Source organism: Strix uralensis, chromosome 5 (assembly GCF_047716275.1).
Source record: "Strix uralensis isolate ZFMK-TIS-50842 chromosome 5, bStrUra1, whole genome shotgun sequence".
In the NCBI taxonomy this organism is placed as follows: domain Eukaryota; kingdom Metazoa; phylum Chordata; class Aves; order Strigiformes; family Strigidae; genus Strix; species Strix uralensis.
In genome coordinates, this window is record NC_133976.1 from 71148942 (window position 1) to 71162559 (window position 13618).

A 13618-nucleotide genomic window follows, 5' to 3' on the forward strand; every position below is an offset into this window, starting at 1 on the left:
TGCAGTCCAAAACGTAGTACCTAACCACTGGTTGGGTATCACATAGATAATATGAGGATGTGAATACATGCAATTAATGTGAAAAAAGTCATCATCAATCAACAGAAAGCAGTCAAGCCAGTATGACCAGCAGTCAGCATAGCAAGAGTGGATAAGGTCTGGTGTGATTCCAGCAGCTGAACGCATGAAGCTTGAGTCCACTGTGTCCTAACAAACTACATGTGGTGAGACAGCATAAGAGCACTTCCAAATGGTAAATAAAATAACCGGTCTTTGTGGATACAAGGGCACACCATGCAACTGCATATTCATTTAAAAACTGACAGGCTATTGAAAATCCAAGCAGTGGGAGCTGAAGCTAGAAAACAAGCTTTTATATCTTTTCATATGCAGAAAAAGTAGTTTTCCACTGAAAGAATACATTGGAGAAAAATGCCATGATTCCTAATCTGAATTCACATTTCAGACTAAACTCCTCAACACAAAAGTGAAGACTTTTCTTCACCAATAACTTGATCCAAACAACAAAAGATATGTCTGGATCTGGTTTAGGACAAGATTGTCAACATATCTCACCAGCAGAATCACTCATCTCCTAGTGCCATTCATCTCATAGTACTTAGGCTGAGAAAAACCATTCTGTTGACGAAATAAAGTTTATATCCATGCTACTTACTGAAGAACAGGATTTAGATGGTGATGCATTTCATAAAGATATTGTGATACTACTTAATGTGGCTGGTATTTTCTGTATACCTAAAAGCATTTTTTAAAGCACTTAGGACAGCCAAGAGAGGTGCCAGTTGGGTACCTGTTTCCAGACATCTACCTGAAAATCTCCATCTTCAAATTATTTTTTTTTTTAATTATTAATGTAGAATATACCTGTTTGTGGTCTTCTCTATGTGCTTATCAATACTACCAACAGTAATAATAGTAAGATGGTATGATCTTCACTGAAATTAAGCTCTTGTGTGCAAAAGCAAACAATATAAGAATGTACCAACATCTCACTACGTAAGTAAAGAAGCAGTGTGGCAAACTGATCTATGTGTGAAACTTTGACTCTCTTATAACCAATGGCAAAACTGCCAGTAACTTCAGAGACAAAAATACTCATAGACTGCATGATACATCCATGGGCACAAAGACAGTCTGTAGACAGGTTCAGCATGGGCACAAAGACAGTCTGTAGACAGGTTCAGCAACAGAACAGCTCAGGTCTCAGCCTTTAAATACAGTCCTTACTCTCATTAAAAACAATTTCTGTTTAAGACCCTTCCTTCATCAGTCTGTGTTTGCATCTCTTGTTAGCTTCTGCTAGAGTTCGGAATATGTCTCAAAGATAAACAGACTGCTTAATTATTAGTTGGTGGTGCATGACAGAATTTTGGGAACAGGACTGTAAATGTCACATGAACAGTAAATATGTTCATATTTTGAAGTTTGGAAGTAGGCATCAGTTGTCTTCACTGTAATGAAAATATGTACATACCTTTTTTTTGCTGGCAAGCCTATTTTTCAGGAGATAATTATACAGATTTAGGTCCCTATGAGGGTTAAATGAATCTTCAAACAGTTCTACACAGTTCTGTGCCCTGACTAGTTATAGTCTAAACATTCTAGGATTTGTCAGAACATTTTTTCAGAAATAATACAGAGTTTTGACAATGCTAGTCTCAGGAAATGTATTGAACAGGGAATGATTTCTTTAGTAGCGCTTGATGGTTCTGAAATGCTTGCTTTATCTGTGAAAAAGCTTTATGGATCAGAATTTCTGTTGATGTTACAGTTTGTAAACAGCAGAGTCTATTACTTTCCTAAGATTTTGAAAAATATATGTGTGTGAATTCATACGCATAAATGCATGAGCCTTCAAAATGCCAAGTGGCTGATTTATAGAAGTATCATCTTGTGATTTTTACATCTATACTACGTATAGAATTTCAGAATTAAAACTGGAACACACATTTCTGTATTATTTAATAATTTACAGTTATTGATTGATGGTTATAAAGTTTTGAAATGTTAAACTTTGCAGTTTGTTAGAAAGAGTTATTAATTTTCAGGTAACAGATAAGAAATTTGAAATCTGGAGGAAAAAAAAAGCACAGCAGTACACAAGTTAAGTTCTCATGCTTATGAAACCAAGACACCCTAGCAGCAGACTAAGGCAGTGCTGTTAAGCAAACTGCTAACTATGCCTAATTAGAATTAGGTCTTGAAAGACCTAATATGCCATCGAAGTAGAAGCATTTTTCTTCACAAATATAAGAATGTATCAGAAATTCAGTAATATGAACAAATTAACAGCTTAAGTCTTGTTCGCCTATGCAGCCAATAAGTGAAACCATCACTGTACTGATAACTTAGAAGTATGTTCAAACACACGCAGTACCTGGAACTTTTTTACCTATAAAGAACCCCAGCTTTATAGAACTTGTTGAGGAAATAGACCGGAGAGTCTTAAGGTTACTCTAACTCCTTTACAAGTTAAAGAAACAGCCAAAGTCAACTATTCCGTAACTCTGCTGCTGAAAAGTGTAGTGGAGACGGCGATGTGCTTAGTGAAGTTAGCGGGCGTTGCTCGGCAGACCGTACTGAAGATGACACTGCTCGGGTCACCTAAGAAATAACGTTCCGGGAAAAAAGACCCCGCTTGGCCCTGTCGCCGCCACGAGCGACCGAGGGCTCGAGAGTCGTGCCGCGGGGAGGGGGCCAGGACTCCTCCCGCCGGCATCACCGCAACCCCCGCACCGCACCGCTCCGCTTGTCCCCGCTCCGCAGCCCCTGAACGAGGCGGCCGCCCGCCCCGCCGCGTCCCCACCGGGGCCGTCACCCCGGGCGTCGTCCCGAGCGTCGACGCCCCTCGCCCGGCCGCGGGGCGGGGGGAGGAAAAGTTTCCCCAGGGGACGCGAGGAGCCCCCCCCCCCCCCCCCGCCACCTGCGCCCCCCCGCGCCGGGCTGCCATTGGCCGAGCCGCCTACCGAAGCCCACTAGGCACAAAAGGCGTTGCTAAGTGGATGCTTGTTCCCCCCCCTTTTTATTTTTTTCCCTCCCCCCCCCCCCTTTTTTTTTTGTCTCTCCCTCCCCCCCCCCCCCCCCCCCCCTTCACTACTTCTTCGGTTCACTCGCGCCGCGCCCGCCGCTCCGCTCCCGCCGCCGCTCCGCTCCCCGCGGGAGGCTGCGCGGGTCGGGCGCGGAGCCGTCCCGCTCCGGCCATGGCCTAGCGAGGGGCCGGAGCCGAAGATGAGCTTCCCCGCCGAGGACGGCGTGGGCAGCCTCTGCCACAAGGCGCTGCAGATCATCTCGGAACTGTGCCTGGGCGGGCAGGTGGAGCGGGAGAAGTGCGCCGGCATCTTCCCCCTGGAGACCGCCCGTCAGGGCATCGGCGGCACAGGTACAGGCACCGGTACCGGCCCCGGTACCGGCCCCGGCCCCGGCCCCGCCGCCCCCGGGCTCGTCCTGCCGCCGCCGCCGCCGCGGGGCGGGCAGCGCCGGCGTGGGCGGCCGGAGAGCGCAACTTTTTCCTTTGCCTTCTCTGCGTGCGGAGGGGGCGGAGGGGGGGGGGGCAGTCACACAGCCCGCTTTAAAATCGTCTCCCTCTGGCAGCTCGCGGAGGCTCCCGAGAGGCGGCGAGGGAAGCGCCGGCACCGCCGAGCCGCCGCCTGGGGGGATGGCGGGGGACGGGACACAGCGCCCCGGGGGCGACGGGGGGAACCGTGGGGCAGCGGGCGGGGGAGCCGGCGTGGGGACGGGGAGCGCTGAGAGGCGCCGAGGGGAGAGGAATCGCCGCCGCCGTGCGAGCCCCGCCGCCGGCTGGAGCCGCGCCGCCGGAGACGGCCCCGTTCCCCCGAGCGGCTCGTTCGCCCCCCGCAGCTCCGCTTCAGCAAGGTTTTGCCCGCCGTGGGAGTTTCTCCTTCACGCAAAGCTTGGCCGCGGGCTGTTGCATGTGTTTGTGGGGCCGTGCGTGCGGGGAGCGCGGGGAGAGGGCTGTGCTCGATGTTCTTATGACGGGTGAGCAGCATTCCCGTGCGACGGGCGCGCCACGCGTGGTTTGCGCCCGGTCACCCTCCCTCTTGTCGCCAGCCGTCCGTCTGCCACCGGCGCGTCGGGCTGGCGGCGCCGCAGCAACAGGTTGCGCGGGGGGGCGGGGGGTGGGGACCGAGGCGGCCGGGCGGCTCCGCGGGGGGCGGCGGGACCGGCGGAGGGGAGGGGAGCGGAGCGGAGGGGAGGGCGGGCAGCCGCCACAGCTCCGGTCCGGGCGCACCCCGGGCTCGGGGCACAGCTCGCCGAGCCGCGGCTCGGAGTATCCCCGCGATGAAACTTGACAGAGCCGCCGGCGCTTTCTGAGGGGGGGTTGGAGAGATTTTGCATCCTCTGCGTTAATCGCTGAGGACCGCGGGAGGACTTTCTGACAGCCCTAGGGTCAGGGCTGCCCGCCGGACCTGTCCGGTGCAGGACTCGACCAGGAAAATTTGGAGGAGTGGAGGGTGGAGAAGGAAACTCGGGTTAGTTTAGATATTCCGAAGCCAGAAAAATTGTCGGGGTCGAAACCGAGATTTTGACTCCTAACGGTGGTATCTTTGGTCACGGATTTCTAGATTGTCAAAATCTTTCGGAAGCGGCTCTGCCTTTGGCGTTATTCTGTACAGGACCCTCTGGCCCCTTGCCTTCCATGGTACTTTGTTTTTAGGACGGGGCTTGAAAATTAGTCCAAGTTCCGTGCTCAATTTCTGCCAGAAGGGATTGGCAGCCAATTCTGTTTGTCCGTAAATGCAGATGGACAGCTTGCATTATGGCCAACAAACACGAAGCGTACAGTGCAAATTAAATAAATTAACACCAAGTCATGAAAAGCAGCAGGTCCTCAGCATGTGCCCCAGCTGCGCTGTAGCTACCGCCGCAGTTGTTAGGTTGTTGTTTTTTTCTTTTCTTTTCTTCTAATGCTCACAGATTTTACTGTAAATTCCGGGGTTTTTGTAGTACCTCAGAACAAAACCCCGTTGTCTGAAATAGAAGAGATTCTCCTTTCAGACCCCAGTACCGGGTCGCTTCTCCCGGAGCTTTGCGCTTGAGGCGGGCGCTGAGTTCCCCGCCGGTGAAAGCGGACGCGTCCCGGGGCGGCGGGGCGGGGGGATGGCCCGGCCCGGCCCTGCCCGCCGCGGCGGGGCTCGGTCCGCCCGGGCGCCCCTTCCCCGCCCGCCCCGCCGCCGGGACAGGGGGACGCGGGGGTCGTAGCGTGTTTCCACCCGCACGGATCGTGGATTTGTTGTGCTTCGTAAATGCCAACCGCCGAGGATATTCCGATCGCGCACTTGGTTACTTGTCTTGGTCCGAGTCGTAGAAGGTTGCATGAAAATAAAATTACCCTGTGGAGCCTGGACAACTAGGCTCTAAAAAGATTAGTTTATCTGATTTTTAGAGAGTACTGCACAGGGAGTCAGTATTAGGTGTCATTATATAAACAAAGTGGATATATAAACAGGTGGGATGTGAAGGTTACAAAAATGTCCCACGAGGTGAACCGTTATTTACTCTTTAGAAAATCTGAATCTTGAACACTTGCCTTGACACTGCATTGTCTACAGTAACGGGAGCTTCTTTTTAGGCATTTCTTCGAAGTCAACGATCTTGGTTTTTCGTTTATAAACCCTAACTAACTTGTAATTGTTGGATTAGAAAAAAACTGATAATTAACAGATCAGAGACTTGAACCATTGGGTCTCAGATCTCAGCTGAGTTCCTAAATCTCACTTTTTCCTCGTTAAAATGAAACCATTATTAGATGATGGGTGCCAACTTTATTGGCACACACATTATATTAAACATTGTCTCATTAATAATACTGCTAAAGAGCATATATTAGTACTTTCTGTCCCCAGAGGAGGAACAGACACATGGTCATTGTTGATAATTGACAATATTTTAATATATAAACACTTGGATAGACAAGATATAAATATCACTTATATTTACTGTACAAACTAAAAGATTGTAAATACAGTTTAGGCTGGGAGAAATCTGGTCACCAAAAGGTGAACCATGCCATATCTCTTTTGCTCTTCAAATGCATGTGGAGTTCCTTATCATCTCTATGGATAGTTATTGTGGTCCACAGTGTTAAACATCCATAGTTTCTGTTCATTAAAGGTAGAAATGTTAAGTGCTCTCCATCATCATTCTGAAAATGAAGCCATGAATGTTTGTGTTTTTCTGAAATACCTGTGTCTCATACGTAGGGTGGTAGCATTTGGCATGACAGTCCATATCATGTAGCCACATCCTTCTGTGGTTGAGTAAATTCCACGCAATTCTGCTGTCATGCAGCTGTAGCTGTATGGTAGAGATGAAGAATGGCTAATTTAGCCCTGTCAGTTTTGCTGTATGTCCCAAACAATGATGCAAGAAGCACTTTCCCAGCATATGCCCACGCAGGGTGATACATGTCATGGAACCAGTTCAGTTATTTGCTTCCTGGGGCTCCAGCTCTATCAATGGGTTGGGAATTAGCTCCTGCAACAAATGCTGAAGTATGTGGAGAAGAAACTATTGTAGTAAGACTAAGAAGATACTTGAGTTGTGAAGAGGACTTCTGGAAGATCTGGAGAAGGCAAAAGACTGTAAGAGGGTTATTACAGAATAATGGTTTATTATTGTATGTTGTTATGTTATAGGATCACAGCTAAACTTTCAGTGAAAATCCAAAAAACAAATAGTCCAGGAGACAGTGTAAAGAGGAGAGAAAAGAAAAAATGATAGTTGGCTATATAGGGATAACATATTCTCTCTAAATGGTGGGTTCATTCAGTTTTCCTCATCTCAGAAAGAAGATACTGAAAAGTATCACAAAGGTAGCATAGGTAAAAATCACTGATGAGATTTCATTGGAGGAAAGAAGTCTAAAAGATGAGGAGACCCATATTTGGGAAGGAAAGAATAGTGCAAGAAACGTATGAGAAAGTAAGAGAGTAGATGGTAAAAAGGAAAGCAGACCATTTCTATTTAATACAAGAATGAAAACATGCTCTGGAAGTCAAAAACATTTTAAAAGACAACTAGAACTGCTGTGATATGGTTATGTTGGTGGGTGTGATGATTGCTTTCTGTTCAGCTAGACCGTGAAAAGCAGCCAAGCTTCTCGGGAATCAGCTACTTGAGACAAAAGATGCATGACCCAATCACAGGCTCAGAACAAAATATGAGACAATATTGACCTTGTGACCAGTATGGCTTTGAGAAGGCAGAGTACAACAAAATGAATCAACAAAGCAGAAAGGAGAGCTATTCAGGTTTGCTGCTAACCAAAACAATAGCCTCCATGTGTTTGATTCCTCTTATTCTCAGAGAAATAAGAGTTTGGACATTCTTTGTGGACAAACAGGATTACATCAAAGAAATGGCTGATTATTCAATAGTTTTTTCCTCTCAGTGACACCACCACCACCTTAGGACCCTCAATTACTGCTCACTGCTTCTGTCAAGAAAGGGTAATCATATTTAGTGTAGTGGATAATTAATCTATGGAACTCATAGCAAAGAATCTTAGTGAGATAAATAATTTTGTAAATTTCTAAGAGCTTTAGACAATTAGTGAAGATAGACATCTGCTGTTACATTTTCTGCCCTGGTAATTACAAGGACTATTAATTCTCTCATCTCGGGAATGCTCAAGTGAAAAGATTAGGAAGCTGTTTACATTTATGGTACCTTTATGTAGTTGGATGACTGTGTGAAGGGTATAACATTTCTGGCAAAATGCTGAATTAGATGTGCAACTGTTTTGTTTTTATTTTACAGCTCCTTTATTTGCAGTAGATTTGGGCAAAATGATTAAGATGTTTGTCAACTAATAGGAAGAGTTCAGGTGGGAAAGAAATGGGAGCTGGATGTGTGGGATTGCACCTAACAAAATTTATCTCTAATCCAAATAAATTATTTTCTAGACGTGTCCAAAATTCATCTTTGGAGCTTGATTATGCCTGCATTTTGACTCAGGTTATCTGATTAGTAAAGAACTCTAATTAATTTTTGCCAGTTAAGCATCCCTCCTCATTTTCAAAGGAACCAAGCACATCAAAGTCCCAGTTAGGAGCATTTCGGAAGGTTAAGCCAGTTGCATAGAGTGTAATGAGAGGAGTTTTGGTTTCCTGCTCTAGGGACACATGTTTAAAATTCATTGCATGTCCTCTGCAAATGGTGAGCACTTTCTGCTGCCTTTGCCTTTTTTTAGGCCTGCTGGTCCTGCAGAACTTCACTATCTCATTATCAGTTCTCATGGGGAACTGATGTTTATAACAGAGCTGGGAACTCAGTCGCTTCCCTGCCAGGAGGGCATATTTTAGCCGTCTAGAGTGGGTAGAGACTTTTAGAGAGTGATGTTCACTCTTGCTCTTTTGCTTGTCAGTGAATACTTTGAAGTTGACCATGCAAAAATCATCAGCTTCTACAAGATCGTTTGTTATTCATCTAAATATTCTACTCACAATTATTCTGTTAACATAAAAGTTTAACCTACCAAGTTTCTAACCCTACCCCTGATTGACAGAGGTATAGAGGGAGTAAGAAAACACGGGAGCATCCTGCACATGGTCGTTCTGTAATACAGTCTCACTCTTCCCTGACAAGCAATGTCTTGGGTCCTCCTGCTGTAGCTGGCATGAGTGTCCCGTTGGCTGCCAGCTGCTTCCCTGACACCTCTCAACCTGCTGATAGCAGCTGATGGTTTACATTTAGTCCTGGTTGCTTTAAACATGCATGTGTGCATGCATGCATTGCATGGACACACACAGACTATAAGTGGTAGGTGTACTTACATTGCCTGGATACATTTAGGGAGGAGAAAGAACAGACTTACCCAGTAGTGTGCTTGCAAGTTCTTCTCAACTGTGCCAAAGCAAGCATGAAGGAGACCAGAAATGGCTTGAACGAATGTGAAGACTACTGTGATCAGTGTAGGACTGTCATACAAGAAAGGAACATTTTTCTTCATGAGCAAGTAACTGTTGTGTGAAACAATTGAGCATTCTGTTACAGAGAAATGTGATAAAATTAAATAATAAACATTTGAACAGTTAACGGACTGGCTGAATTATTTATGGTACAGCTCCTCACCTGGTCAGAACAAAGTTATTTCTAGAGAGAAATATGGTTTAGGGGAAAAAACTGGAGGGTAAAATATGCTTTACAAAATCAGTGTTAACAAGCTGTGAAAACCAGAACTGTATCTAATTCAGCAGTGTAAAGGCAGAACAGAGGGGTAAACATACCACAGAGACCAGATTTATTTACAGTAAACGTGAAGTTAGTCACAACAATGCAGAAGTGCTCAACATGCAGGCAGCAGTGATACACAGTAAAAACAAGAGTTTTAGGAAACTATCTTCCTCCATGTGCATTTTCCAAAGAAATGCAGGTGAAAAATACAGAAATGTTTATAAAATTGGCGGACAAATCTGTAATGATGAAGATAAAGAGGCACAGTGTTTTTTGCTGGGTCTTGTCATATGTGTGTTATATAATGCTGGGTAAGAACAAACATAACTGTGACGATTCAAAAATTACACTTGAGCTGCATGAGGCTTGTTACAGCTATGGTATACTTATGATTAATGGCAGTCCAGTGGCCTTATGATGTGATTTCATTTAGCTTTCTTGTCTGAAAGAGGATAATGAGGGTTTCTTGCAGATGCTCACAGCGACATCCTTGCAAGTGTGAGAGCAGCATGGGACCAAGCCCAAAGTTGTTTTTTTGTTTAATGGAAGGCAAGTCAGGCTGACATGGGTTGAGCAGAGATGGGAGTTACCTCCTATCCAGATTAAGAGAGAGTTAACAAGTAGAAAAGTAGGTAGGCCAGAAAAAGCCTTGGAAGTGGAGACAAATAACTTATATTTGGTGTGTTAGAGAGGAAAGGCCAATGTTCAGTGCAAAACACAATGACCTAGTCAGGCAACAGTGAGAGCCATCTTCTCTAGTTACATACTGCATGCGAATCATGTACTGAGGTTCATGAATACACAGCTGTTGTGGCAAATTCCATCTGATTTCTGGAAAACAGAAGGTAATGTGGGCTAGGAGAAGGCTAATAAGCTTTTGGGAAATACCCTGTATGTGCTATATGTCACTTACCTTAAAGTCCCATACACGGAGTTTGAAATGGCAAAAGAGGGCGTTCTGTTTATGCTTGGACAGATACAGATTATCAGATGCATTAATAAATAATATAACTTAGATAAAATTATTTTGACAGCAGATTAATCATTTTATGTGCTATAATTGTGTAGTAAATCACAGTGATACAGGACTTCATTTGATTCCCTTACAGTCACAAAACATGCTACCACAGAGCTCTGTTAGCATTAAGAAGTGATATGCCAGCCGGAGATATACCAGCCAGTGATAGTGATGGCTATTTTGAACAAATCCAGACATCAGACTGAATTAACAGCCTAGGAGGGAACACATTCACAGTACGGCTAGAGTAAAATGATTTGCTGAAGATCTTCAAAGTATGTTTCTCCATGCGAACAGGGGAGGAGATCACACATAGACTTTTAAGTGAAAGGCTATTTTTGCCATTTGAAATTTAAGTCGGGTGTTTTGACAGGTTCAGGTTATGAGATAAAATACAAGACTGTGCACCTGCCACTTTCTGAGGCACGCTAAAGTATTATATCCCTATCTGCAGGGATTTGGATGAGACAGAGATAATTGTGGAAGATCTGCTAATGCTGAGTAAAACTGAACACCAGCAACCTTTTATGTTCTTCAGATTTCCCCAAGGAAAACTGAACAGCAGAAATGATAGGTTGGACCAACTAGTTCATATACATGGAGATAAGGGAGATTTATTGGACCCAGACCTTTTATAACTGATAAAGCTCCTGCTTCCCTCCAAATCCTAGAAAATCAGAGATATATTAAATTATCTCATTGAGCTGACTCCGGATATTCCAGACACAATAGTTCTCTTTAGAGTGGTCAGTATGGAAAGGGTGAAGTTGCTTATGGCTGATGAACAAGAGAACAAATTAAAAGTTAAAGAAAAATATGTTTGAAAAAAGCTACAGAGACATTGTATTTTAAATATTTAAGAGAACCAAGACCAGATATAGACCAAGGGATGGGCCAAAAGAGACTATAACCCCATTTTTTTCCAGGCGTTCCTTTCGCCCTGTTACTTTGCTGGCAAGGGTATGTTCTCTTTGGTATGATCCACACCAGACACGTACCTGCCCCTTATACCCATGGGCAGCTACGTCACAGAACTATCTGGTCTCTCTCTCTCCATTCAAGATCATGGGTTTGAGGAGTATGTTTTTCCAAAGTTAAGCATCAAAGGGCACATGCTGTCAGGACACTGACTAAAATGTAAATGAATTTAATTTGTTTTGGAAATGGAAGTCTGCCAATGTGCATGTTTGCAGATGGATTCATGGGCAGAACTTTTCTGAGGCAAGTTTCAAACAACAAATTGTTGGAAGCCATAGTACAGAAAATGTTGCTTAAAATATTGAAGTACTTGCCTAATATGAAAGACTGGCTATCAAGGAGCCTCTTAGGGTGGAAACATGTTTCTGAGGATATTTATAAAAAAAATGCAGAGAGCTTTTGAGGTAAATAGAATTCACTCACTTCCCAAATAGACATGCCAGTTTCAAATGAGAAATACAAAATTGTCCAAAACTCCGTATCTTGAAAGAGTAGTTTTAAATAGAAAACTATGAGGAAACAGGATACTTTCTTTCGGTTATGAAATTTTATCAAGACTATGAAGATGGTGTTAAGGACAGAGGTCAGTAAAGAAAGATCAGAAGTGAAATGGTAACTCCATTGAAGTCACTGGAAGATTTCCCACTGACCGGAAGGGGGTGTGTGAGAAAGAGGATTTTATTCACATTCCTGAGTTTACCCGGCATGAGAACACGAATAGCAAAAGCATAATGTTGCACATCCAGATGAATATTCAGAAAGATGTCTTGTTCTGTGCAGATGTGGAGCATTGAAGATGTGCTGCAATTACCAGTTCAGAAAAAGAGTTGTCAAACAACTGCTTGTAGTTTGAGATGATTTTTCTCTTCCTTCATACCAGAGAGCAGTGAGAACATTGTTTACAGTATTGGCAATTAATGTTGTCCCAGCGGAGTGAATATATCTCCTTCTGCCTCTAAAAACTTATGCAGTCTTTGAATTTGTCACCAGATCTACATCTTTAAATAATACTTACATATGTGAAGTGCAACCCTGGTCTGATGACACATCCATCCTTCAGTACCCATTTTCTTTCCCAACCAGGTTTACTTGACAGGGATGTGAAAAAACTCCCAGTCTGTAGAACTGTCTTTCAGTGTTTTGTATTCTTAAACCAAACTTCCTATAAAAAGATAATTTAAGAGACATATCCAGTGTAACACACAAAGGGTCCAGGAAGCTCCATTTGACTGAGCTTCTGCAGACAATTTCAGTCTTCATATAAGAGCAAATCTCTTGTAATTGCTTAATTGAGTAACTGTCACAAGTGAGGAAATGAAGCAATATGCTTTTTTATGTCAATTTATATGGCATATTGATTGATTTTTAACAATTAGGGCAGTAGATGTAATTAAATTTTTTTTTTTTTGTAATGAACTATTTTTTTGTCAAATTCCTGGTAATGAAAATATTTCATGTTTCTGTTTAAGTATTTGTTGTATTATGAAGTGCAATATGTGAGGTTGATTTATTAGTAAAATAGCAAAAATAGAGACTACCATTTGTACAGCTGCTCAGTAGAATTAGCTCCTTTGCTTTTGAGACCAGGTGTTTTGTGTGATTATTTTAGGGCTATAAAACGTACATTTTCTGTAAAGATTTTGGGAATGACTTAGAATTTGAAATAGTTTAATGGAAATACAGAAAAAAAGCTTAGAGAAAGTACAAGAGTAGGTGTTGAAAGGAGACACCAAGTTATTTGAAGGCTTGAAAAATGTCTTGCAGTGAAAAACTTAGAATTGTCTAGAAATGCTTTGATGGAATGTTTTTCCGCTGATACTATCTATTCATCAAATTGAAACTCTGCTGGAAGGGATCAATTTTCATATTTCTGGTTTTGAAATGTTTCCAGCAGTTTCATAGTTGTTAAAACATCCTGTTTCAACATTTTCTAAATGAAAAAAAATACAATTTTCAGTTCTAAAAGCCTTCCTCTCAAAATATAACCTAATTATGCCAACCATCTCTAAACTGAGCTGGAAATATTGCAAATGACCCCAAATTTAATTGAATTTTGTTTTGTTTTGGGTTTTTTTGTTATTTCTGATAGATCATCAACAGTTCCGAGAGTTCTACTTTTTGTCAGGCTTTGAGAATGGAAAAATATTTTGTCCACCTTGATTGAAAATTCATCTGGTTCAATTTCTCAAAAAAATGAGGCGTACCTCTGTATTAATATATTAAATGCACTTATGACCATGTGTATTGGGTTTGTGTGGCAAGATTTTGGTAGCAGGGGAGCTACAGGAGTGGCTTCTGTGAGAAGCTGCTAGAAGGTTCCCCTGTGTCCAACAGAGCCAATGCCAGCTGGCTACAAGATGGACCCGCCAGTGGCCAAGGCTGAGCCCATCAGTGACAGTGGGACCG

At 43.5% G+C, this 13618-nt stretch overlaps 1 protein-coding gene across 1 annotated transcript in view; it reads left to right on the forward strand.

Moving 5' to 3' along the window:
* The first annotated feature begins 3164 nt into the window (after positions 1 to 3164).
* SYT10 (synaptotagmin 10) overlaps positions 3165 to 13618 on the forward strand; it is a 35288-nt gene continuing 24834 nt past the window's right edge. Inside the window, exon 1 of the mRNA XM_074869463.1 lies at positions 3165 to 3400. Within this exon, the coding sequence (XP_074725564.1) occupies positions 3250 to 3400 (151 nt within the window). The 5' untranslated portion in view covers positions 3165 to 3249. The remainder of the gene's footprint in view (positions 3401 to 13618) is intronic.